The sequence below is a fragment of the Gymnoscopelus microlampas genome (assembly GCF_963454915.1).
Source record: "Gymnoscopelus microlampas genome assembly, chromosome: 1".
Classification (NCBI taxonomy): domain Eukaryota; kingdom Metazoa; phylum Chordata; class Actinopteri; order Myctophiformes; family Myctophidae; genus Gymnoscopelus; species Gymnoscopelus microlampas.
This window is the reverse complement of record NC_139962.1, coordinates 24,809,269-24,833,578: the sequence shown is the minus strand read 5'-3', so window position 1 is coordinate 24,833,578 and position 24,310 is coordinate 24,809,269. Positions and strand designations below refer to the sequence as shown.

The window sequence follows — 24,310 nt, the reverse complement described above, 5'->3', positions numbered from 1 at the left end:
GAGGATATGAAAAGAAAGAAAGAGGCCGCGCACTCGTAGCCATGATGCAGGATTTATTTGGAAACCAACGTTTCGACCACGTAAGGTCGTCTCCAGGGAATGGCACAGCAGGGAAAACAAACTCACATTTATAGGGGAGGACACAGGTGATCTCCATTGGGGGTGTGTTTGCAATCATGATTGAAACAGGAAAAGCCCTAAATGGGCAGGTAGTATTATGCACTTGTCAAGAAGAAAATGACAAGTGCCTTTTTTCTTTCTTTTCATATTTACTTACTTAAGGTCAGCAGCACCAATACTGGTGTGCGCCCTCCTCCCTTTTATCTGAATGAAGAAGATAACAATTCTGAACTGCAGTGTAATTACTGACTGACAACATTTAGTAATCATCAGGAAAAAGGAAAAGAAAAGTCTGTAGGCTACAACCAAAGAAGTAAATCCTTTCTATGTCTTGTGGAAGAATGAGTTATTTGCAAGTAAACAAAAACAAGGCTCTTGGTCATTTGCTTCTCTGACATATTCAGTTGAATCTCTTTGCATGTTTGGAACAAGTGTGTCTCAGTCATTCTGCATTACTTTGGCCTTGGGGTGGTTTGTGTGTGGTCCAGTTGCTCTGAAGACCATGCACCCAGAATTAGTATATATAAAATAAAAAAACTCAATATGCCAGCGATTCATTTTAAATATACTGAATCAACCTTGATATTTCATATTCTAGGGCCCCTCCTTTTTCCCTATACAACAAATCTCAAAAATAGTTTAGCTATTTTCGCAGAATGTTTGCCCCAGAATAGAGACGCCAGGTCACATGTGGTTAACTCCACAGGGAGGCCCGGACTAACGCACAGGCTCACGCCTCACAGGGATGCAGACCGGGGTCCAAAGCTCCGGGGGGCCAGGGCAAAAAACCCTGGCAGTATCAATCAACTAAGCTCATTTATACTTCCTAGCCTGACTGTGTAACTAGCTCCTTATTTTCGGTGAGCAGCACCATCATGCAATGAAATTTGTCCATTGTCCTTTATTTGCAAGCGAGGGAAACTGTTTCTGATTGGCTTTTCATGATGTCTTCTTTGGTCGTATTCTGGTTCTTCAATCTTCATGTCGTAAAATCGGGGCGTTTTGAGAATATTTAAGGCGTGTTATTTAAATGACGCTTGGTTTCAGCCGTGACATTTATCAACGCTGGGACCAAATGTACGCTGGGATCAGCTGTGTAGGATGCGTTGATAAATGTGACTTCGACGTTGGTGTACGGCCGAATATATGGAAAAATATACGCCGGTTTATACGCTGCGTTGATAAATGAGGACCAATATGTTGATTTGTGGGAGTGTAGAATATAGTTTTGTGTTTGAGTTACTGTTAATTGTATTGTTATTAATGTGAAGTGGCTTGTTATAGTGTTATTTAAATATATATAACATATCTATAATTATAGACATCTCACGTGAGATTTCAGCGTACCGTAGGATGAAGCCCACGTCAGGATATATTGATAAATGCCGAAAGGTGCGGTGATCTCGCCGTACGCCCATTATTTGGGCTGCACCGCGTTGATAAATGAGGGCCATTGTGTCTGTGCAATAACTTCATCAACATTAATCCCTCAACTTCTACAAATTCCACTCTATAATGACTCCATTCCGAACATTGCTGGCCCACAATAACCTACCTGACCTGGCGGAGGGAGACCTGTGCTCCGAGGAGCACTATTTCTAGTTTTATAGCCTACCTTTTTGAACTTTTTTGAATTTTAAATCATAGGAGGCACTTCACTTGAACGTTTGAGACAGAGGGGGTTCAGTGCTCAGAAAAGGTTGAGAACCCCTGCCCAATGATATTCTAAGAGAACTTATCAGACTAAGCATTGTGTGGTGTCTGCTACATGCATTGAATTAATTTGAATTAAAATGTGAAGTTATAAATAAATAAAAAGTTTCACTGGCATATTGAGTTTTTTTTTTACTTAGAATTCTGGGTGCATGGTCTTCATAGCAACATGGTCTGCACATAAACCACTCCAAGGCTAAAGTGACTGAATGACTGAGAGACACTTTCCAAACATGCAAAGAGATTCAAATGAATGTCTGAGAAGCAAATGACCAAGAGCCTTTTACTTACTTAATAATTCTTTCACCATACAGAAATGGTTCCTTCTTGGTTGTAGCCTGTTGTTCCTCAGTAATTCAGTAATTGTGCAGAATTGTTGTACTGTACTGTACTGTACTGTACTGTACTGTACTGTATTCATTTCAGAATGAGGGACAGGATCATCAACTTACCATAGATTTTGCGGTGGCCTGTGACCTCTTAAAATGTGTTTTTATTATCACCCGTTTCATCCTTCCAGTACATAATTGGAGATAATAGATGCCCAAAGAGATACGCTGCCAAGGCTGTTGCCTCAGGAAGTGAATCATCCACCCACACTCAATTCAACAGATACAGACACAGAGTTATATAAAAGCATATACAGTACCATGGCCGTGAATAGCGTTGCTGTCAGGCAAAAATCTTGTATCTCCATATTTAAACTTTTTTTTGGTAAATAAACGCCCTACTTTGTCATACTTCAGCGTCACACAAAAGTAGCAACCGTAGTAGTAACCGTTCTACAAGCTTACAACGCGTGCATCTTGAGCATTGAGCTTGTAGATCTGCTATTTTCACTAAAATGTTTAGTGAAAGTGAAAGTATGCTAGTTAAATGTGTGTGGGGGTTTTATAAATATTGAACCAATGAAAAGTATTAGTAAGAGCTTGTGAATAATAATTACGTTGCACCCATTTGAACACGGGTTCTTTCTCTTTTTTTTTACATTTTCTAAGAAGTTAACTGTTTTGGACATGCAAGGTTTTCCACCCGACAGCGACGATAGTATCTGAGATGTTTCTTTAGATCAATTCCCCGCGGAATAATTAGTGACCAATTTGTGAGTGAGTCAGATATCTCAGATTCATGTCAAGCCTCAGCCTCGAGCCTCTCAGGCCAGTAGGGTACCGTCACACTTTCTCTCTTTCTCTCTTATTCCTATGGAAGTACACATTTACTGTGCGTTAGAGAGGCACATGAGCATACAAGTGTCAGATCGCTTATTTCATTGAGGGGCTGGGGGAGGAATATGCTTTTATCACATCGCTGCTGACGTTAGCTGTCAGCCTCTCTCCCCCTCTCTTTCGGACTCTAATCTTTTCTAATATCTTCACACTCACATACACAAAATAAATCCTCAATTTAAACCAATGGCATGTAACTTATTCTTTGGAAAACTGTGCAGTAAGGTGAAATTTGCCTCACAGAAATAATACATCTTGGCACATTAAACACAGCATATAGTATGTCTTTTGCCTGTTTCACAGAACATTAGAGAGAAACATTAAAGGCTATTGCCTTTGTTTGATATGTTCTTTGACAATAATTGTCAAAGAGCATATCAAGCAAAGGCGTGTGGTCCATGGAGACTTGTTAACCAGAATAACAACACTTATAAGTACACTTAGCCTACTATACTGTGTCTAGATGATGTGACAGTGCCTGCAGGTATTGTATTAGTAATGTCTCCAATGGACTGCTTATCCTTGAGAAACACTCTACAATTAAACCATCCATCATTGATGTAATTCATAGGCATGTAACTCATTACAGACAAAACTTCCCTGATGAAGACCAGCGCACATACAGTACTGTATTATTAGCAGCTGAATACAAAGGAAAGAAGCTTTCTTGGGTTTTAAATCCTATTAGCTGGCTGTGTATTGAACTGTACTTTCATGTGCTTTTTTCTGCAAACTTCTAATATAGTATTCAATCAAAAAGCAGCTGCCTGCAGCAGTGATGTGTGTAGGGTGCAACAGTTAATCCAGCTAATTGATATAATCGATTCTAAATAAGAAAATTGATAAACAAAAATAATCTATTAAGAATCAATCCCTCTTTTAGGCATTTCATTATAGGTGAAAACATTTTAAAAAATAATGAAAATATCCGATCTACAAGCTCACAATGCATCACGTTGTGAGCTTGTAGATCTGCTATTATGTTTTTTTGCAGTTCTAGATGTGTGTATTCTTATAAAATAGAAATACCAGCATAAATGTAGGGTAAGTGATATTGTTTGGTATTTATTTTTTTTTTGTTAAAAGTACTGAGTATAGTAGGTTAAAGTACTATATTCTGATCGTAATCATTGCTGCAGAGCGTTTGTTCGGTCACAGGGGTCTCTCCAGCGCTTTAGTAAACACTAGAAGGTTCTTGGTTCCCAGGTCAGCTCCTCCTGGAATCATGTTGAATGTCATTGAGCAAGTCACTGCACTGCTCCTGACAAGGGAGTTGGCATCCTGCATGGCTCTCTACACCATCTGTGTGAATAGGGGTGATCACAGTGCATACAGTACCTGTGCATATAAGCTTTGAAACGGGGCGTTATAATAGCCTCAGATTTAAGGACTCAATTTATGAGAAATGTTCAAAACAGTCATGGAACAGAATGGCTGCACAATGAATCTGCACTACCGTTTCTAGCCCTAATCCTTAGAAACAACTAAATTAAATGATGTGAACATTTTCACATTTTCACTTGCTTAAAGCCGCACTATGTACGTTTTTCTTAATGAATACAATGTAATTTTGTCCAATCTGTATGAAAGAGTATGTTAATACAACATAACTTGGTGGTTGTAGTTTGTCTCCCTGCTTTTCTATTGAGACATAAAGATTGTGTCGGTCATGTCTCACCTAGACACAGGAGCTGACACGAATTTTGACCTGATGGTCAAGATTCAATTCATCCCCTAAGCAAGTACTGTAGGTAGGCTCTATTAGCTCAATGTAATAATGTCAGCACTTGCACATGCAGGAAACCGGGTTCAAATCCAGGGTAGAATAGGAAAGTTACATAGGGCAGCTTTAACTCCACAGGTATAGAAATTGATGAATTCATTTCCTACTGTTCAATATTGCCTTAAACTTACAACACAATTAGTTATTAACTCATCAACAATTATCATTGGTGTAATTCATGTAACTCATTACTGACAAAACTACCCTGATGAAGACAATGTAGTTTACAAAATGTACTCTAGGTTGCTGTTTTTTCTGTTTATACTCATTAGTTCCTTATTGTATAAACAATTTACTTTTTTATTTGTACGAATTACAATAACTTCTGGTGATTTGATGCTACCTGTTGAGGTGGTTAGTGTCAGAGTGCACCATGGACACGCCTGATTTGTACTTCCTCCTACAATGGAGTATAAATTAAGCATTAGGCAGGTAGTATAAATAGATCACATTTACCTACAATTGCAGCAAAATCACCTTCCCATCTTCTCTACCCTTATTAAGGTTGATCGCTGTTGGCAAGGAGAATGCAAACCACAGGGAAGGTAGAGCACCAGACTAAGCATTCAACGAAGCCTCACCAAGTGCACTAGCCTACAAATGTTCAGTGTCGGCCCAACAGAGACTATTACTTTTTAAGTTCCTTGGATGAATCATACTCTCTTATCCCCCGGCTGTTGTAAGCAGTGATGGGCAAGATAGATTTCAAAATATAATAATATAGTATTACATATTACTTATTTAACTTTCTTTACCAAGTTAACGCATTGCCTATATGTTACTTTCATAAAACACCCTCAAATAATTTTGCACAAAACAGCAAGGATATTGGATGGAGGAGGGTTGGCTAAATGAATTAGAAAAGAGTGCCAGTAAATGGTATTAAAATGCAAATTTAGCAGGCCTAAGTTTCACAGTAATTCACTTAATATGGACACGTTGTGAGCTTGTAGATCTGCTATTTCAATTAATTTGAATACCCTGGAGTATTTGGTTCATTTAGCCCCACAGCCACCATTTTAGACAAAATTGGCTAGAATAATACTTAATTATTCACATGGTTTTATCCATTGGCAAATCACCAACATGTATACATTTTTAGACACTGGGCTAGATGATTTTCTTCCTCCGTCATTTCTACTTTCCCCATGTGCCCCCCAACTTCACAGCCAGGTGTAAATTGTGGATGTTTACTAGAGTTAAGGTCACATGACAACACAGTTTTCTAGATAAAGGGGGTGGGTCAACTTACCCTACAAATTCACACCCACAATTGAGACAGCGCACCCAGAGAACGATGCCTGATTGTAGTTTGGGAAATAGCCCAACTAAATAGAAGAGTGACATATCCTGACATTTTCAACTACTTAGTGAATTCTCCAGGTTAGTATTAATATACAATTAGTATTGCAAGATGCTGTTTGGATAATTGTCCAAAACAAATAGCCTAAAAAAAAATGCTGTAAATCTGCTATTTTCAAAACATTTTAATACATTTATACAGTAGGATACCTTGTGAGATGGGACATTCTACATAATGAGTATTTTTACTTTTGGTACTTTATGTATATTTTGATGCCAATACTTTTGTACTTTTACTGAAGTCAATTTTGATTACCAGACTTTCACTTGTAACAGAGTAGGTTATGTCTACATTGCAGTATTGATACTTTTACTTAAGTAAAACATTTGAGTACTTTTTACACCACAAACCGTCAAACTCCGGTCTGATCAGCACAACAGATGTTTATATTTTTAGCTTGATATTTGTGCTGTCATGCTTGTTTGAGCACAGGTAGAGAGCTTATATGTGTTTGGGAATGTTGTTGAAGGTTATATTATTTCATCAGCTGACACCCAAGCCATACGACATTTATTTGATATCTCCGACATCTGATCGCAGTACTTTTGCTTCCAAGTTGGAATTGTGTATATTTTAACTCCAATGTCTGAACACTTGCTATTGCATCCGACAAGGCAGCACCGACCATTGTCCCATTGCTAAATTAGAGTGGCAAACAAGTTAGAGATAGAAGAGAGATGGAAGATAATGTACACTGTCTACACTCCACTGGTCGCAGGATACTTGCTGCTTGCTAGATAAGAAGCATAGGACTACAGGCTGACGTTGCAGCGCGTCAAACTGGTCACCTACCAAGATGGCGTCGAAAGTGGGCAGAGTTAATGGTGAATCTTAACTCTGAAGTCGCTACGCCCGTTCCCTATAGTGGAAATTGTCAGGAAACAGGGAGAGAGGTTCGGGAATCTAACCTGTGACTCTGCGATATGTGGTACGCGCCTTAACCACTAGGCCATCACTGTCAATGGTGCTGATAGAGAATCTGTCTTGAGAGATTCCTGTCTGGCTAACTCGGACCCGAGTGTTGGGAACCATTTGTCAGTTCACTGCCAGGAACAAGGCTCTGAACGAGGCTCTGCCAGCCTTGTTCCTGACACACTCTCTCATGTAAAAATGCTTAAATAAAGTCCTCTTTCTGTCTTCCGGCTTTAAAGTTATGTCCTTATGTTTTGTGGTTGTGCCTACCAGCTGCAGATTAACATACTGGGAAGCAGTTCCATCCATCACATAATACATAACATCCCAGTGAAGGACATTCTACGAAACAAATGGTGAACATCTGAGCTGTCTAAAAGACAGCTAAATCGGTCGGAATGCATTACACTCACTTAACTTATGACATTATTTGACTTATTAAATGAAATAAAATGTTCCCAAATACATTTATTTACAATTCTGATGTCATCATCATTATGAATTATGCAGCAGTGATTATTAATAATTTACAGTGTTTCAACATCAGCAAGGAATAGTCAGTTATTTCTATGCACAAGTTATGAGAGATTTCAAACTGTGTGGTCATGAGGAGTTTGTTGTTGGCATGTACAATCAGACTAAAACTTACAAAATAACGAAAACTAGAAGTGGTCAGATATTTGAATTAACTGAACTAAAAATGAAAACAAGGCTTTACTCTTTAAAAAAAAAAAAAAAAAAAATCTATTGTAAATGTCCTTAGTTTTAAAAAAAACCTTCAAAAATAGCAGATTTACAAGCTCAAAATGCATTGTGGCGCGTTAATTGCGCTCACAACAAGCTTACAAAACTCAAAAGGGAATAAAAATAAAAACTAATGACAAATGCAAAACTATAATTTTAACCTTGTGTACAATATACATTGAGACTCTTCTCTGATAGGTTGTTGGGTTGCAGTATGTTAGTGTTCCTTCAATACTTTAATGGGTTTTAATGGGCACTTATGGTACATAAAATGGGTATTTTACACATCACAATTTACTGTCATATCAATGGGAATTACTACGTAATCGAGATGTGAATGGAATGGAAATGTTAGTCAATTTATGTAGTGAAATGCTCTTAAATCACTGCAAGATTAATTTATCATGTCAAACTGTACCATCTACAGTATACAGAACTCCACAGAACTGTGTCTGTGTGATGATCAAAAAATTACCTTATATCAATTCATAAAGCAATGCCATTACCTGGTAAATCTATACTGCATATGGTCAAAATCTTTTGAAAAGGATCCCTGGATAATAAGCCAAATATGCCTTAATAGATTATAATTGTCTTCTATAACTAAAATGTAAAATAAAAAACACCTTAAATATTGTATTTATTTTAGAAATAGTCCATCTTTCACTCAGTAGGGGCAATGCCAGTTGCAAGTTGATGATGTTATTTGCCCATGTGTTGTCTAGCCGGCCTTATGGAATTTATGGAATGCATGTGAAAAAAAAAACAACATTTAATACTTCCTAAGGTTAATATGACTTTCAAATCAATATTCTAAATATGTTTTTTTTTGCACATGCATTCCATAAATTTCATAGGGCTAGACCACACATGGGCAAATGACATCAAGCCCCCCCCCCCCCCCCCCCAAAAAAAAATAAAAAAAATAATAACCATTCTTTCATTTGCAATTACAAAATTAAAGCCACTACATTATAATAAAACCATGAAAAGTTACACACACACACACACACACACACACACACACACACACACACACACACACACACACACACACACACACACACACACACACACACACACACACACACACACAAACACACTTTTGGGAACAATGAATTGGTGCAAAAATTTAAATTGTGTTTGACACATAATACAATGCAGCTGACGGATATTTTATACAGTTCATATGCTCCTTGATATGATATCATTAAGGGCATAGGATCACAGTAACAGATCACTGACAGATATAAACGCTAGTATATGCTATGAACTGTATCTTAAACACTTTTTTACCACATTATTACATTTCTTTATGATGTGGTTTTTAAACTCAGCCAACACCCCTTATAAATGAACATGGAAACTCACAAGAAGTCAAGTCAAGGTGCAAGAAGTCATTTTACCAGATACTAAATGTGTGTGACTGTGTGACTTGAACTTCTCTTTATGCCGGGGGGACTGTTGCCTCTGGAAGAGCTGGGTCACGCCCTTCCTAAAGCGCTGGTCCCTGACACTGTAAATGATGACATTACAGCAACTGTTTCCCGTCAGGATCCAGAAGGCAAAGAAGGAAAAGTTACACCAGGTGTATCCTACCACGTTCCCCACCACAAACACCGCGATAGGGGAGAAGGACGCTGTGAAGGCAAACGTTAGAATGCCAATCGTTTTGGCAGCTTTGATGTCTGAAAAGGAAGGCCTTTGAGGACCACCTCCTTCTCCCCCTCCATCAACGAAGCTTCTCTCTGAGAGAAGCTTACGTTGGCGGGAGTAGCGTTGGATGCTGGTGAAAGACAAGATGTTGACAGCCAATGTCCCACCCAGCAGCGTGAAGTCAAAGACGGGGAACAGCAGCATAATGTTGGTGTCGGATGGTAGTTGCCCTCCGAACCATAGTGGGGCGTAGTTGCACATACGGCTGCATTCGTTATATTCCAGAGTAAAGCTGTTGCTGAAAATGAGTGGCGCCAGAGCCAACAGGAAGCTAGCAGCCCAGGACAGAAGTATGAGGTGTAAAGTTCGTCTCCGCGTCACCAAGGTGTCCTTGTGGAGCGGCCGCATGATTGCGACACATCGCTCTACTGTCATGAGGAAGATGGTGATGATGGAGACGAAGGTGCAGCCAGCAAATACTAGGCCGATAAGCATGCAGGGCTGCCAAGGGCCCACTAACCCTCCAAATGAGGAGGGGGAGGCAGTATATCTGCTCTGGTACCAAACTGGAGGGGCGCTGGTGACCATCAGGGTGACCTCAGTGTAGACAGAGAATGGTACCACAACAACCCCCACCATCATGTCAGCTATGGCCAGGGATACTGTGAAGAAAGTGGGAGAGTGGCAAGAGAGAGAGAGAGAGATGTATCAGCCCCCAAAACTATTTATGTTCATTCACACATTAAATGAATTGTGGAATTAACCACTTGAACCCTTACTAGCGGCCCTATTCTGCGCTGAACCATCAACAAAAATAACAGAACTACAAGTTCACTTCACAGCGTGTCGCAGTGAAGAGATTTCTGTGGAGAGATGGAAAGGAGCCTGACGTATAGCGCTCTGGGGGACTCCGGTCAACAAAGTATTTACTGTAGGGTTTAAGTGGATAAAAGTGTACAGTGTTCTGAAAAAACGGAACACCTCAAAAGTATATTAAACAACTTCAAGAAAGCTTTCATGTCTATACATACAGTATGTGTGTGGTAATCCTCTCTTTTAATCCATAATGATTAGAGAAAATGTCAGATTTTATTCCATCAGCTCATTAAAGGTCATGACTCATGAGCATTAATTATGTATAAAAAAAATCATTTTCACTGCACATGTCATGTTATTTCAGCTTGATTACAGAGAATGCAGTGGAGTGTCATATTGAAAAGACAGCGTCAATTCAAACCTTCAACCTTATATTGGTCTTTACTAGTAATGCCATAGAGTAATACTCCATTTCTACCTGCTCACTCTGGCTCAGGTGGGGTGTGGAGTGTGGATATCTCAGAAATGTACCTGCTGATGACATCATCAGCAAAGATTTAAGGCTAGATTTTTATTTTATTTTTACTGATTCAACATCCGTGGCCACTATATTTGACTGTGCAACTTTACTTTAGAATGTAGGTAGAGAAAGGCTTCAGTTTCCATTAGTGACGATGTCGATGTCATCAGTATAGAATTCTGAGCTGTCCACAGCCCTCCTCTGAGACACAGAGCGACTAGACAGAAATGGTATACCTTCCTATAGTACACTGTTTCTCAACGTCTAGTCCAGGGACCACCAGTGGTCCAAATGGCCCCTTAAGGGTCTGTAACTCAAAGAGCGAACAAATAGACCATCCATTTGGTTTCATTTGTACACTCTCAGAGTTAAATTAACACTACATTATACAGTGTAGATTGGGGTCCCAGAGATTAAAATAAAAATGCGCACCCATTACCATAGTATGTCATAGTCATATGACATTTGTACAAAAGGGACACAGACAGACCTGCCCGTGCTGCCCGACACCTCACTCACATCACTCACGTGTCCCTGTTGGACGATTTCACTGTCCAGCATAACATTTCACTCAGCAAAAACTCAGAGAGCGAACAAATAGAATCAAATAGACCTTTACGGGTCCATTTGGTTTCATTTGTACACTCTCAGAGTTAAATTAACACTACATTATACAGTGTAGATTGGGGTCCCAGAGATTAAAATAAAAATGGTAGGCCTATCAAATCTGTGGTTAGGTGCATATTAAATTAGGAACCCTTGAAATTAAAAAGGTTGCAATCACTGTTATAGTGAGCATTGAATTAATGGTGTTAAATTGTTTACCTTTCAGGTATCCCTGTGGTGTGTGGGATTGCCTTGTTTGCATGAAGACCGTCAGGGTGATCACATTTCCCACCACAATGGCGAAGGCCAGGCCGGCCATGACCACCACTGCCAGGGTACGACTGACAACGCCACAGCAACACACGTTGCAGAGAGGAGCCAGTGACTGGGCAGATGGAAGCAGTTCTGTGGTATCCTGCAGCAGGGTAATTATAATTTAGTTAACTAAAACTAAGGGAATAACGAAAACTGGAATCGACAAAACATTTTAGGTAACTGAAACCAAAAACAAGGCTTTACACAAAACAAAACAAAAAAGAAAACGATAACTGACTAAAACTATTGTTTGTTTACAAAACTAACTCACAGACAGTGTGAGAGAAAATATCCTTAGTTTTAGTCTTCAAAGGTAGCAAAAATAGCTGATCTACAAACTCACAACGCCTCGCTGATCGGCTATTTTTGCATTTTTTTCTGACGTTGTTGAATCTCTACCCTGATTAATAAAACTAACACTAAAACTAAAACTAAGCATTTAAAAAAAAAGAAAAATAATAAACTAAATTAGCAAACCCGCTTTAGAAACTAATCAAAACTAAACTGAAATTGAAAACAAAAGTCAAAACGAAATAATAATAAAAACTGTATATAATAACCTTGTCCTGCAGAAGTGTGGGGCTTCCTGAAATGCTGATGTTAGCAAACAGGGAAGTCATCATGACCCAGGATTGTTGTCTCTCCCTGGCAGGGTGGGTGGCAAGGTCTCTTAGGAGAGCCTGAAGGTTCTGGAAACCGTCGCCTGGGCTGTTAAATAATCCTATTACGACATAAAAGCATAATATGGAGTGCAGTGCATTCACCTATTACCACATTGTAATAATCCAAATGCCACTTAACTGCATGCTTAGGTAGACATTTTTTACACCTACTCTCAAAGCAATGGGTTCTTGTTTGCCTGCTGTGTAAATCATCACCTATTAAATAACAACTACTTACAATATTTATGCAATTTATGTTCATGCGGTTTGTAGTTATTGTCAGAGTACTTGTTGTATCCATTGTCAGAGTACCCAGCGCACCCATTACCATAGTATGTCCTAGTCATATGACATTTGTACAAAAGGGACACAGACAGACCTGCCCGTGGTGCCCGACACCTCACTCACATCACTCACGTGTCCCTGATGGACGATTTCATGCATTTATGCACTGTCCAGCATAACATTTCACACAGCAAAAACACTGGATTTAACAAGATATTAAGCTGATCAACTCTTGCTCTGTAAGCAAAAGTTCTGTTGTACACACTACCACTTATAAAGTGGATGCAAATGTTGGCCGATCCGTGAAGCCGATGGGGCCATCAGCAAATACAGATATTTGTGGATTTTCTTTCATTTTCTTCTTTTTCCCCCATTTTCTTCCCTACTTAGTCCATTCATTTCAATTCAAATGAGCTTTATTACTTTATTAGCACGATAAAACATACGTTTACATCGCCAAAGCAAGTGTCAAAATATAATAAAAACAGTTTAAGAATATGGGGAAAGTATATACAGTTGGAGGGGGTACAGCATTATCTTAAACAGAGCTATGTCACATTGCGTCGTTATATACATGTTAAACAGGGTTTAAAGCTTTTTGAAACAAATGGCAGCAATCTTTTGCAGTCACTTTGGGACAATTAGCATTATTTTTTCTCAACATTATTTAAATAGTTGTAAGACCCGTTGAGGTCCTCTGTTACCCACATTTTGCACATTATAACCTGATTGAAATATTGATTATTTGCACAGCATTGACACTTTATATTTTTACACAGCACATTGGCACTTTACATATAATAAGTGCAATATATTGAGAAGTGCAATTTGTATTGTTGAGTGAGGATTGAAAACTAAACATGTACCTGTTGCTGCTAGCTTCTAGTGTAATTGGGCTGGACCAAGTCAGGATGGCAGAGGGGGGGGCTGTAATGTGTGTTTAGAGTTGCTAAGGATATTGTTGTAGTGTAATGTTGTAGTAACATAAAATGCTGCCAGTAACAAACAGATAGAGTCGGTGGTAATATGAAAGCCAGGCATGTCACCTGTGTTGGAGCTCCTGTTTTGTCTTTTGTGTTTTTGTATGTTATATGGTGAATAAATACACCTGTTTGGTTGAACCAACTTCAGGCTTCTGTACTAATTCCAGCCACTAAGACGGGCATCTTAACAATAGTATACCAAAAAAGCCTCAGATTTCAAATGTGTTTAAAGGTAGCAGCTCTGTTTATATGTGCAGTAGGTCTAGAGGTCTTCTCGGTACAGATAGTGCGGGAAACTCAATGGCTAGTAGTCCTTAGGGTGATTGTATTCCATTGGTTAACCTTCTTTTATCGCAACAGTTCACAAATCTTCCTGTGTTCGCACATTGTTGTATTTCTCCCAGTAGGCATGAGTTTTTTGTCATTGGTCTTGTTTTTAATCTAACTTTGAGTGTATGTAATCTGTGGGAAGTATGTGTCTCTGATGTCTTGGTATAGTGGGCAGGTAATGAGTGATAATGAGTGGGTATCGGGCGGATGTGCAGAGGATGGATTTGCAGTTCTGCGTGCAGAACATAGTCATTATGCTAATTATTTCCCCCCCACAGTAGCCTACTGACTCACCTGCTGGTGAGGAGCCCCCACCGGGAGGACGTAGAGCCTCCGTCCTAATCCTCCTGCCCAACACTCCCTGCTGACAGGTGCCACCCCAGCCCGTAGGATTACATGCAGTAACAATTATCAACCCCCCTCCCCCGAACACAGGCCAATTGTATTCGTATAGACACTGGACAAAGTCTGATGCACCACGGTGGATTCAAACCGCCAGATTCCGTGGTGGTGGGCAGCTATTTTACCACTGTGCCACCCTTGGAATTTCGGTTCTGGACAACCACCGCCAGTCTGACTGAATTTCCACTCTGCACAACACATCCTGAGACAAGCGCCATCTGAGACAAGCGCCTAGTTTGAAGTTGATCGATCGGACGGTGCCCGAGTTATACCCGGGACAGATACACAGACAGTCAATCAGACAGACACATGTTTTGGGAATTCAATTATTATTATTATTGTTACAGTAGGTGTTCAGTTGATATGTGTTGTAGTCATGATGACTATGTAGTCATGCAGACTTATGGGTTCGAACACAAGGCAAGTGAATAATATTCACTTGCCCTGTGTCCGAACATTGCAATATCATTGCATCAGCCCAGAAAGAGAGGAAGGCAACAATGTAATCACGCTCCCTCAGAGAGGGTGCCAGTGAATCTTTGTCTTCTTGTTACATTCTGTCCAAGTGCTATGAGACTGTTGGGAGTACAGTATCTCCATGTTGTCAATGCCCACGCTGAATACTAAGTCTCTCTCAGTTGACAACAGAACACATTGATCCTTCAATCATGCATACTGTACTGTTCACTCAGCCAGGGAAAATGAGGGTTCACACATTCAAGGAAACAAGTGCGAACAAAAATGGACATTAGGAATAGGGCTGCACGATTCTTGCTAAAATGTTTTCTCCCTCAGAATTGAGATCACAATTCTCTCACACGATTAAACCACATCTGTGAAACTTGAACAATAAAACAACATATTTTATCATCAGACCTCAGTTTTATCATTTACTTAATAAGCAGAGGCATAATGAAAGCATTCTTTAGAAGGTGCCTAATGTCCAGACCAGTGTGTTGGTTTATATTTGAATGACATCAGCTTGACCGAGGGATTTATTGGTTTCAGGCTAAGCAAGTATTGCTCATACTGTACATAGCTTGTGATGACACACATAGTGGTCTTTCTGAATGAATGAATGTCAGTCTTCCGAGAGAAATTAAATTCAGCTAGGTCATTATGCAAAACAAAAATGAAAAGATAAGCGATAATAAATCACCATGGGAATTGTAAGCAGTACACAGATACAAAATAAAATGTATATATGTACACGGCTAGAAGGTCCTGGGTTTGATTCCCGCCAGGGGCGCTGGGGGCGTGTCCTCTCCTCCACGTCATCAGTGCCCATACCCTAGGTGGGGTTGGTGAAAGGGCCAACCCCACCTGCATGTTCTCCCAGTGTCCCCCAGGGTAGGTACCCTCACAAAAACATGCAGTAATCCTGGTCTCTATACTGCCTCCCCCTGGTCAGCCGGGGTGCCTGATGGAGGGGAAAGGAACTGGTTGGAATAACGTGTTCCTTCCATGCCCTACGGCCTACCAGGGAAACTCCCCCCTGTCAGGTGATAAGTAGCGGTCTGTTCATTCCTCATGCATTGAAGGAGGCATGAGCTCAGTTCTGGGCTCTCCCTAGGCTGGCAGAGGGAGAGTAGCGCCCAGGATTACATAGGCAATTGGCACTGGGTGAAAAAATGGGTTACAAAATCGTGGGATAAAAATCTAAAATAAAATGTACAATATGTGTTTATCTTGCTTACTGTAAGCCGCTCTGGATAAAGAGCATCTGCTAAATGCCTAAATTGTAAATTGTAATTTATATTTCTAAACTTTTATGTCATATTTGATCCCAATATGAATGTGCGAATACAGTAGATGACTATAGGGCTGAATTTGATGAGCTCACTAGAGACTGGGGTAGGGTGTAGGCTTGCATTACAATACAGCCATGAGCAAGTCAACACGGCTAAATGGTTAAATTTAGACAAGGAATTGTCTATGATTTATTTAGGTACAACCTTTTTGAGAAGCCGGTTTATTCATTACACGCGGGAATAATCAGGTGCAGCACTGCAGTCAAGTGTGGAGAAATGATGACAGACAGATCTGTTTCTATAACTGCTTTCCATTTCAATTACTTAAAGGTAGGGCAAGTGATTTTCTTTGGTTAAAATAAGTGTTAAATAGCTCTATATTCTGATAGTACTCATTGCTATAGAGTGTTTGTTCAGTAAAAGGAGTCTCCTTGTCTCTCCACCTCTTTATTAAACAGAAAATGCATTTTCGTTTCAGTTTCAGTTTCATTTCCAATTTTATCCAATCAGGATAGAGAACTCAATCAGGATACAGATTAAACAAGTGAAATTGAAAGTGATGACACTAAGAAATGAGCAGGCAAAATTGGAACTGGAACACTATAAAAATGAAGCTTAAAAATGGGTACTTTCTCCTGATTGGCTGAGGTTTTGACACCTACCGGTAAATGTATTTTCTGTTCATTAAAGAGCTGGAGAGACGGGGAGACTCCTGTTACTGAACAAACACTCTATAGCAATGATTACTATCAGAATATAGTGCTTTAACCTTTTAACAAAATACTTTTTGTTTTAACCCAAAAATATCACTTACCCTACCTTTAATGAACCTGAATAACTCTTTAAGGCACTGTAGCCTTCTATATTTGTCATAAAGACGATATATAAAACAAATCGTGCTATAAGTCGAACCCAGTGTTGGGTAACGTTACTTTTAAAAGTAACTTGTTACGTTACAGGATTACCGCCATTAAAAAGTATTCTGTTAGTTACAGGATTACCTTCTGAGAGGGTCTGGTTTTGTATCTGGCTTTGTCGAGCATCTACATAAACACAATTGGCCCGTGTTGCCAGATTTTGCCAGATAAATAAGCTCACAAGCTTGTAGATCTGCTATTTTCAAAAGAATCTAGAAAAAAGTGAAACATTTTGAATATTTTTTCAAGTAGAAGCCCTAGATTTCCTATTCTTCCTAAGAAGTCCATTGCAATTATGCTTCATTGTACGAAGCAGAATAAATCAATCTCTATTCAGAAGACAGAGTGAGCATGTCACTCTGCTCTTAGCTAGACTCACTGGCTCACTTTGTCTTCCAGAATCCAGAAGCATGTGCATGTGTGTCCAGAAGCATAACTACCCCATCTCTACCCAAAAGAAACTGGAGATGCAGATTATTTCATTTATGTTCCCAAATTATGGAGCACCTCATAAAGACAAAGGTTAAAGGAATTCTGTAGCCATTTTTAAAAGACACTTAAAAACGTTTTTGTTTTTTTAATGTAGTCATGCTATAGTACAATTTCTGTATGTATTGTTGATATGTACTTTAACATTTTTAACTGTGTTTTTCTTTTTTTCGTCTTTTAATAAAAAGCATTTTATTTTTCTCGTTTGTATGAAAGGTGCTACCTTTTACTATTATTGTTATTATTATTACTATTATTATTATTATTATTATTATTTTAAAGCAGTATTACAGTCACATAGAAATGTGCTGAGAATCCTTGTAGAAGCATCTGTATTATAGCCCTGGTTTGTTTTCATTGGTTGTACAGGCATACAACAGAGGAATGTTTCCATAGAGTACAGATAGTAAGTCTCCCCTGTAGCGATGCCTGAGGCAGCACACACACATTCAAGGACGAGTATCACTACTGGTGACCATTATGTCCAAAGGATAAAGGAAGAGAGGCATTAGAGGCACTGTATTATTAAACGACAAGCAACAACATGGCCACTGCTTTGTCACAATCAAATTGTATAATAGTTATGAAAATATTTCCCAGTGAAACTATACACTTAAACCCTGGCTACGTCCAAACTTTAGGTTACTTTAAGTTACTTAAATAACAGCGGGGACGAGTACCAAAAGTTCTCAACCTTTTCAGGCCTCGACCCCCCAAAATAATCATGTGAACTGGGGGGACCCCACCCTGATAAGCACTTGGAATGTTTGAGTTGAGGCATTCAATGTAGTTTGACTCGGTTCCACAGATAAATATTGTGAAAATAACAGATCACAAGCGTTGTGAGCTTGTAGATCAGCTATTTTCAAAATGTTTGCCTCTTTCTTAGGCCTACAGTATTTGACAATTTGGCCAATGTCTGACCAGTTTTCATAGTATAGTTTGTTGATTACTTATGATGCAGTAATGGTAGGTTTTAGGTATTAAAAAGGTTTTACATGTCCATAAATTGTCTCTTCACTGTCATCTGGGGACCCAACCCACAGGTTGAGAACCACTGGCTTATTGCACCTATTACATTTTTGTGCTATTAATCGTATGCTCCAGAGCCTTGGTTCTCAAAGTGGGGTCCGGGGACCCCCAGGGGTACTTGAGGGGGTTCCAGGGGGTACCCAGCAAAATGTGTAAATATAGCATCAAAATAATTTTAACCTTTTATACTTTGGCTATTCAAAAATAGCAGATATACAAGCTCATAGCGCGGCACCGAGTGCCGCGCTATGAGCTTGTATATCTGCTATTTTTTTTTAAATCTTGAACATTTGTGCAAATCTTTGAATATATGTTTTTTTAAAGCGAACATTTGTAACTCAAATCTTTGCTTCTGGGGGTCCCTGGAACAAAATGTTTTTAGATGGGGGTCCGCGGCCAAATACATATCATTTTGGGGGTCCTTGACATGAAAAAGTTTGAGAACCACTGCTCCAGAGGGCTTTCCTAAACTGGTTGTTCTCTGTGAGGCACCAGTTCTCATTTGGCTGACATGCAGTTATTCCCTCATTCTCATGGTTGACCGATAGGTAACGCAGGTGTGAAAGGTGGGCTAGAGGGGTGAAGATGACGGTAGTAGTGGTGGTGGTGGTGGTGGTGGTGGTGGGGTCATGTGACCAGATGAAACCGGCAGCAACAAGGGGTCATCTGCAGCAATAATGTACAGACCAGCTGAAGCATTGGTTCTCAAAGTGTGTGTGTGTGTGTGTGTGTGTGTGTGTGTGTGTGTGTGTGTGTGTGTGGGGGGGGTTCACCAGCTAAATTAGTTAATGTAATGTCACAATAATTCTAACCACTTTATCCATTTAGAAGTTGGCTATTCAAAAATATCAGATGTACAATCTCGCAGTGCATCACATTGTGCTGTGCTGTGAGCTTGTGCATCTGCCATTTAAAAATAAATACTGCAAATGTTAGGAAAATAATTCTCCTTGTCTTACAGTAAATGCACAAGCCACACCTGCAGTTCATTATGACGTTTGCTATTTACTGCTGGCCTTGAGTGAGGACTGAGCACTTTTAACCGTGAAATGTAATTTAAATGATAACCAATGTGAATGATATCATCCTCTGTCATGTTAGCAACCGTTTTATACACCAATTCATTTCAGGATTACAATTCAGGATTTCAGATATAAACTAGAAAAAGTGCTCCTCGGAGCACAAGTCTCCGCCAGGTCAGGTAGGTTATTATGGCCTCCTGGTGGCGCTATAATAGTCCAATGTGAAAAGGGTGCCATTTCTTCTGAGGCCTTTCACAGCAATCGGACACTGCATTCATGATTTTGTTCCAAAAATGTGGTTTGCTAAATTAGACCTGCTGGTGGCGCTATAACAGGCCAATGTGAAAAGGGGGGCATTTCTTCCTCGGCCTAGTGGGAATGTGCGTACACAACTTCATGGAAATCGCACACTGCGTTCATGATTTGAGGATTTTTTTCAAAACGGACCTATTCTGCAAACTTTGAAAGCCAATGTTAGGCAAGTAGGATGGAATATGAAATTTCGGACAAATCCATCTTGATCACATGACTATAGAGACACTGTGTACCGATTTGCGTGTTTTTTGGACAGAATCTGAAGGAGTAAGAGGAAAACATTTGTTTTACAAAAGTCAGCCTCCTGGTGGCGCTATGACAGGCTGATCTGAAAAATGTGGGGCAGAGGTTCTGCTGTGGCATCCAGGGAGTGTGTGTGTGCAGTTTCACAGCGACTGGGCCAACGGTGGCGGAGATTAGCTGTTAACAGACAGAAGGACGGACGGACGGACGGATGGACGGGACGGACACACGGACGGACGGACGGACGGACAGGGGGCAAAACATACTCTCTCGCCATGCCTTTCGGCCTGGCGGAGACAATGAAATCTTTGTTGTTAAAATAGCCATTGCAATACAATTGTTTTAGTGGCATTGTCTGTGTGTGTGTGTGTGTGTGTGTGTGTGTGTGTGTGTGTGTGTGTGTGTGTGTGTGTGTGTGTGTGTGTGTGTGTGTGTGTGTGTGTGTGTGTGTGTGTGTGTGTATGGGGGGGGCACATGCATTTGTGCATTCGCACATGTGTGACATTCATCATCTTGTTCGGCACTCAACACAATTACATTTTAATGGAGGACTATTCCATAATATATCTTCAAGGACATCTTCCTTGTCTTCTAAATAACATTAAAATGAGCTAAATACTCTACTCTAGTTATATACTACTAGTTATCTTTTATATCTAAATCACTTACTGTTCTAATTGTAAAGTGTACAGCAACAAACATGGATAGATGGTTGTAATTACAGAAAAGATTTTAAGTCTGTAAAAGTCAAAAGTCTGTTATAACATAGAAATTGCCAACCCATTGTCATTTCAGAAGAACCCAGGCTAACTGTTGAATATGTTACACAGTTATATCAGTATGGTGCCTGATGTAAAGATGAAACTGGATCCTAACCCTAACCCTAATGGATGAATTTTTAAAGTCACTTTTCAAATGTTAGTATGTTCAGAGTTATCATCATCATCATCATCATTACTATGGTATCTGCATGATAAAATAAAATCATATTGTATACAAACAAACAGTTCCATTTAGAAAGCACTTACCGGCATGGTCACAGTTCAAGATGAGCCACTGTGGAGAATGAAAAAGCAATCCAGTGTGTCACTATAGAACTGTCCTTGCATGCAAATCCTATTAGGAGTAGAGCATAGAGGAGATCCCTGCACACACACACACACACACACACACACACACACAGCTAAAGACAACACAGCCCCATGTTAAAGCCTGTCACACCTTAGTTCTTCATCACTCTGATTCTGTTTTCCACCTCACTGTCCTTCTCTTTCCCCCTCTCTCATTCTCTCTCTCTCATTCTCTCTCTGTCTCTCCCCCTCTCTCTCTCTCTCTCTCTCTCTCTCTCTCTCTCTCTCTCTCTCTCTCTCTCTCTCTCTCAGTCTCTCACTCCAGATGATTCAGGCTCCACTTCCCCGCTTACACCCCCACCCCAAATGGCTGGGAGTGTGAGTGAGTGTGTGTGTGTGCGTGCGTGCGTGCGTGCGTGTGAGTGTGTGACCGTGCGTGTGTCCGTGTGTGTGTGCGCGCGTGTGTGCGTGCGTGCGTGTGTGCGTGCGTGTGTCCGTGCGTGCTGTCCGTGTGCGTGTGTGTGTGTGTGTGTGTGTGTGTGTGTGTGTGTGTCCGTGTGTGTGTGCGCGCGCGCACACGCACGGACACACACACGGACACACGCACGGACACACACACGGACACACGCACGGACACACGCACGGACACACACACGGACACACGCACGGTCACACACACAGTGCACACACACTTTCCCATTCTACAGCTGCGAGGTGAAGTCCACAGCAGCATTGTATATTCTTCTCCTACTTCTATAAAGGCTTACCCTCAGTCAGTGCATGGAAAAAAAAACTAGAAATACTGCATTGCTGTTTTATACCTCCGCCAACCATCCATCTCTGTCCAGACTAAAAGGTGTAAGTGTATTTTTTTAAGCGTATTTTGTGAGGCCACAGTCACCTTGACCATTGACCTTTGGCCACTAAATTCTAATCAGTTCTTCTTCCTAGAGTCCAAGTGGATGTTTGAGTTAGATGTAATGAAATTCTCTCCAGGCGTTCCCGGATGGACGTGAGTCTGTGAACTTTGACTGTGAACATGTATCACTTAACAAAATATTAATTTAATCATTTTATTCTATTAAACCATTTTTGTGAATTTGCCATAATTAACATATTAATTATTGAGTTAAAACATGTTTTTTTAGGTCACAATTCTTTAGGTCACAGTGACCTTGGCCTTTGACCTTTGAGTCCAAGCGGATGTTATAAAATTCCCTCAAGGTGTTCCTGAGATAACGCATTCACAAGAATGGGACAGCCAGACGGACAGACGGACAGACGGACAAATGGACGGATAGACCATCTGAAAAGATGATGCCCAGATTGCCCACTAGTGAGAGAGAGAGAGAGAGAGAGAGAGAGAGAGAGAGAGAGACAGAGAGAGAGAGAGTCCTCATCAGACATGAGCTCTGAAGTTGCAGTACTGTTCCTGAAAAATACTGGCCTCAAACAACTGTAAAGCAATTACAATTAAACCACAAAACTACTGAAACAGGAACACGAAAATCTTAATAAAACTAAGAAATCTCTACCACGTGTGTGTGTGTGTGTGTGTGTGTGTGTGTGTGGGGGGGGGGGGGGGGTGCGTGTGTGTGTGTGCGTGGGTGTGAGAGAGAGAGAGAGAACATTCACTTGCGGGCATGAGTTCAGTGTTGTCCTCGAGGTCTACGTTGTGCACGGCTTTGATCCTTTCTGGCACACGGGTCACATCCTCTCTCCTGCCTCCAGGAAGCAACCCTCCAGTGAATGTCCTGGCCTCAGATACCCCTGTAAGAGCGACACATATTTGATAATAATCTGCATTTTATTGGCGACCGAAACAGATGTTCATGTTGCATATATATATATATAAATGTATGCTTAGTAGTAGCATTATATAACATAACCCTCACATACGGTATTACATCAACCTGCTACATCAATACACTGTATGACAGCCAACTTTGTCCCTTTCAATTTAACATAACCTGGCTTCTGGTCGATGACATACTGTACAGTACACTGTCCAAGACGAGAGTCCATCTTCTATAGCTCTATGCCATGGTTCGCTAAACTAATTTCTATAGCGTGCTGCTGAATGCCTCGGGAAACTGCAGTATAGGACGTTTGCGGCTAAGGCTTGAGTTATGAATAATAAAACACTGACAGACTGGCTCACCTGTAAGGATTCTGTACATGGCATTGACAGGAGCTGTCACTCGTCACTGACCAGTTTCCTCCTCCAATGACTCATTTCCTCCCTTGAAGGATAAAGTTAATAATGCAGTGTGAACGAGAAGAGGTCAAGAAACATGCTTGAAGGGTCATGGTCCAGCAGTGGTTTTACCATAGAAATTAGTTTCCATCACCTCCCACCTCCCGCTTAACTCCAATGTGGCCTTTGGTGTGTGTGTGTCTGTGTGGTGTCTGTGTGTGCGTTTATTTCAATACATTTACGGTTTGAATTGTATTTATTCAATGTTGATGATGATTTGAGTTGTAGCTAAAGTGGAATTCTCATGGGATACATTTAAATATGAGAAGGGTTCCTGGCTATGATTGGTGACGGCAGGTGTGTGTTGAATCTGAAGACCCATGACTCCTCCAGCAGGTTCTAACATTGTATTCTAGCCCCTCAGAACTGCCTCCCTCCATACCCACTCTCAGCATCACAGAGGTTGAGTCACAGAGTACAGTCAATAGATCAGAACAATACCTTTCTGTTACATACTTTGCTGCAATAAGACAATTCAGTACAGACAATTCAAACACATACTTGGTGTTTGACATTGGGATTTAGTAAAGTGCTAGCAGCATGTAGGTCTGTCTGAAGACCAGGGATTGCATTTGAACCTGTAGTATGATATGATGTGATGTGATGTGTGTGCACATGGTTGCATGTAATATGTGACACTGACTATATGGCATGCAAGCTATATCTTATGTAATATCTGTGCACTAACCTCCTCTCTCTCTTTCTCTGTGTGTGTGTGTGTGTGTGTGTGTGTGTGTGTGTGTGTGTGTGTGTGTGTGTGTGTCTGTCTGTCTGTCTG

The 24,310-nt window shown here is 40.3% G+C and overlaps 1 protein-coding gene across 1 annotated transcript; it reads right to left on the bottom strand.

Annotated features, from left to right (window-relative positions):
* Nucleotides 1–4,211: 4,211 nt before the first annotated feature.
* On the bottom strand, nt 4,212–23,300 carry LOC311043292 (trace amine-associated receptor 13c; the record flags this gene model as incomplete). The annotated part of the gene is made up of 7 exons (XM_084054483.1): nt 4,212–4,352; nt 5,320–5,354; nt 9,289–10,179; nt 11,679–11,874; nt 12,335–12,495; nt 22,911–23,045; nt 23,246–23,300. 7 exons carry the CDS (start codon nt 23,298–23,300, stop codon nt 4,212–4,214), a joined length of 1,614 nt encoding a protein of 537 aa, XP_083910609.1.
* Between the last annotated feature and the right edge of the window lie 1,010 nt (nt 23,301–24,310).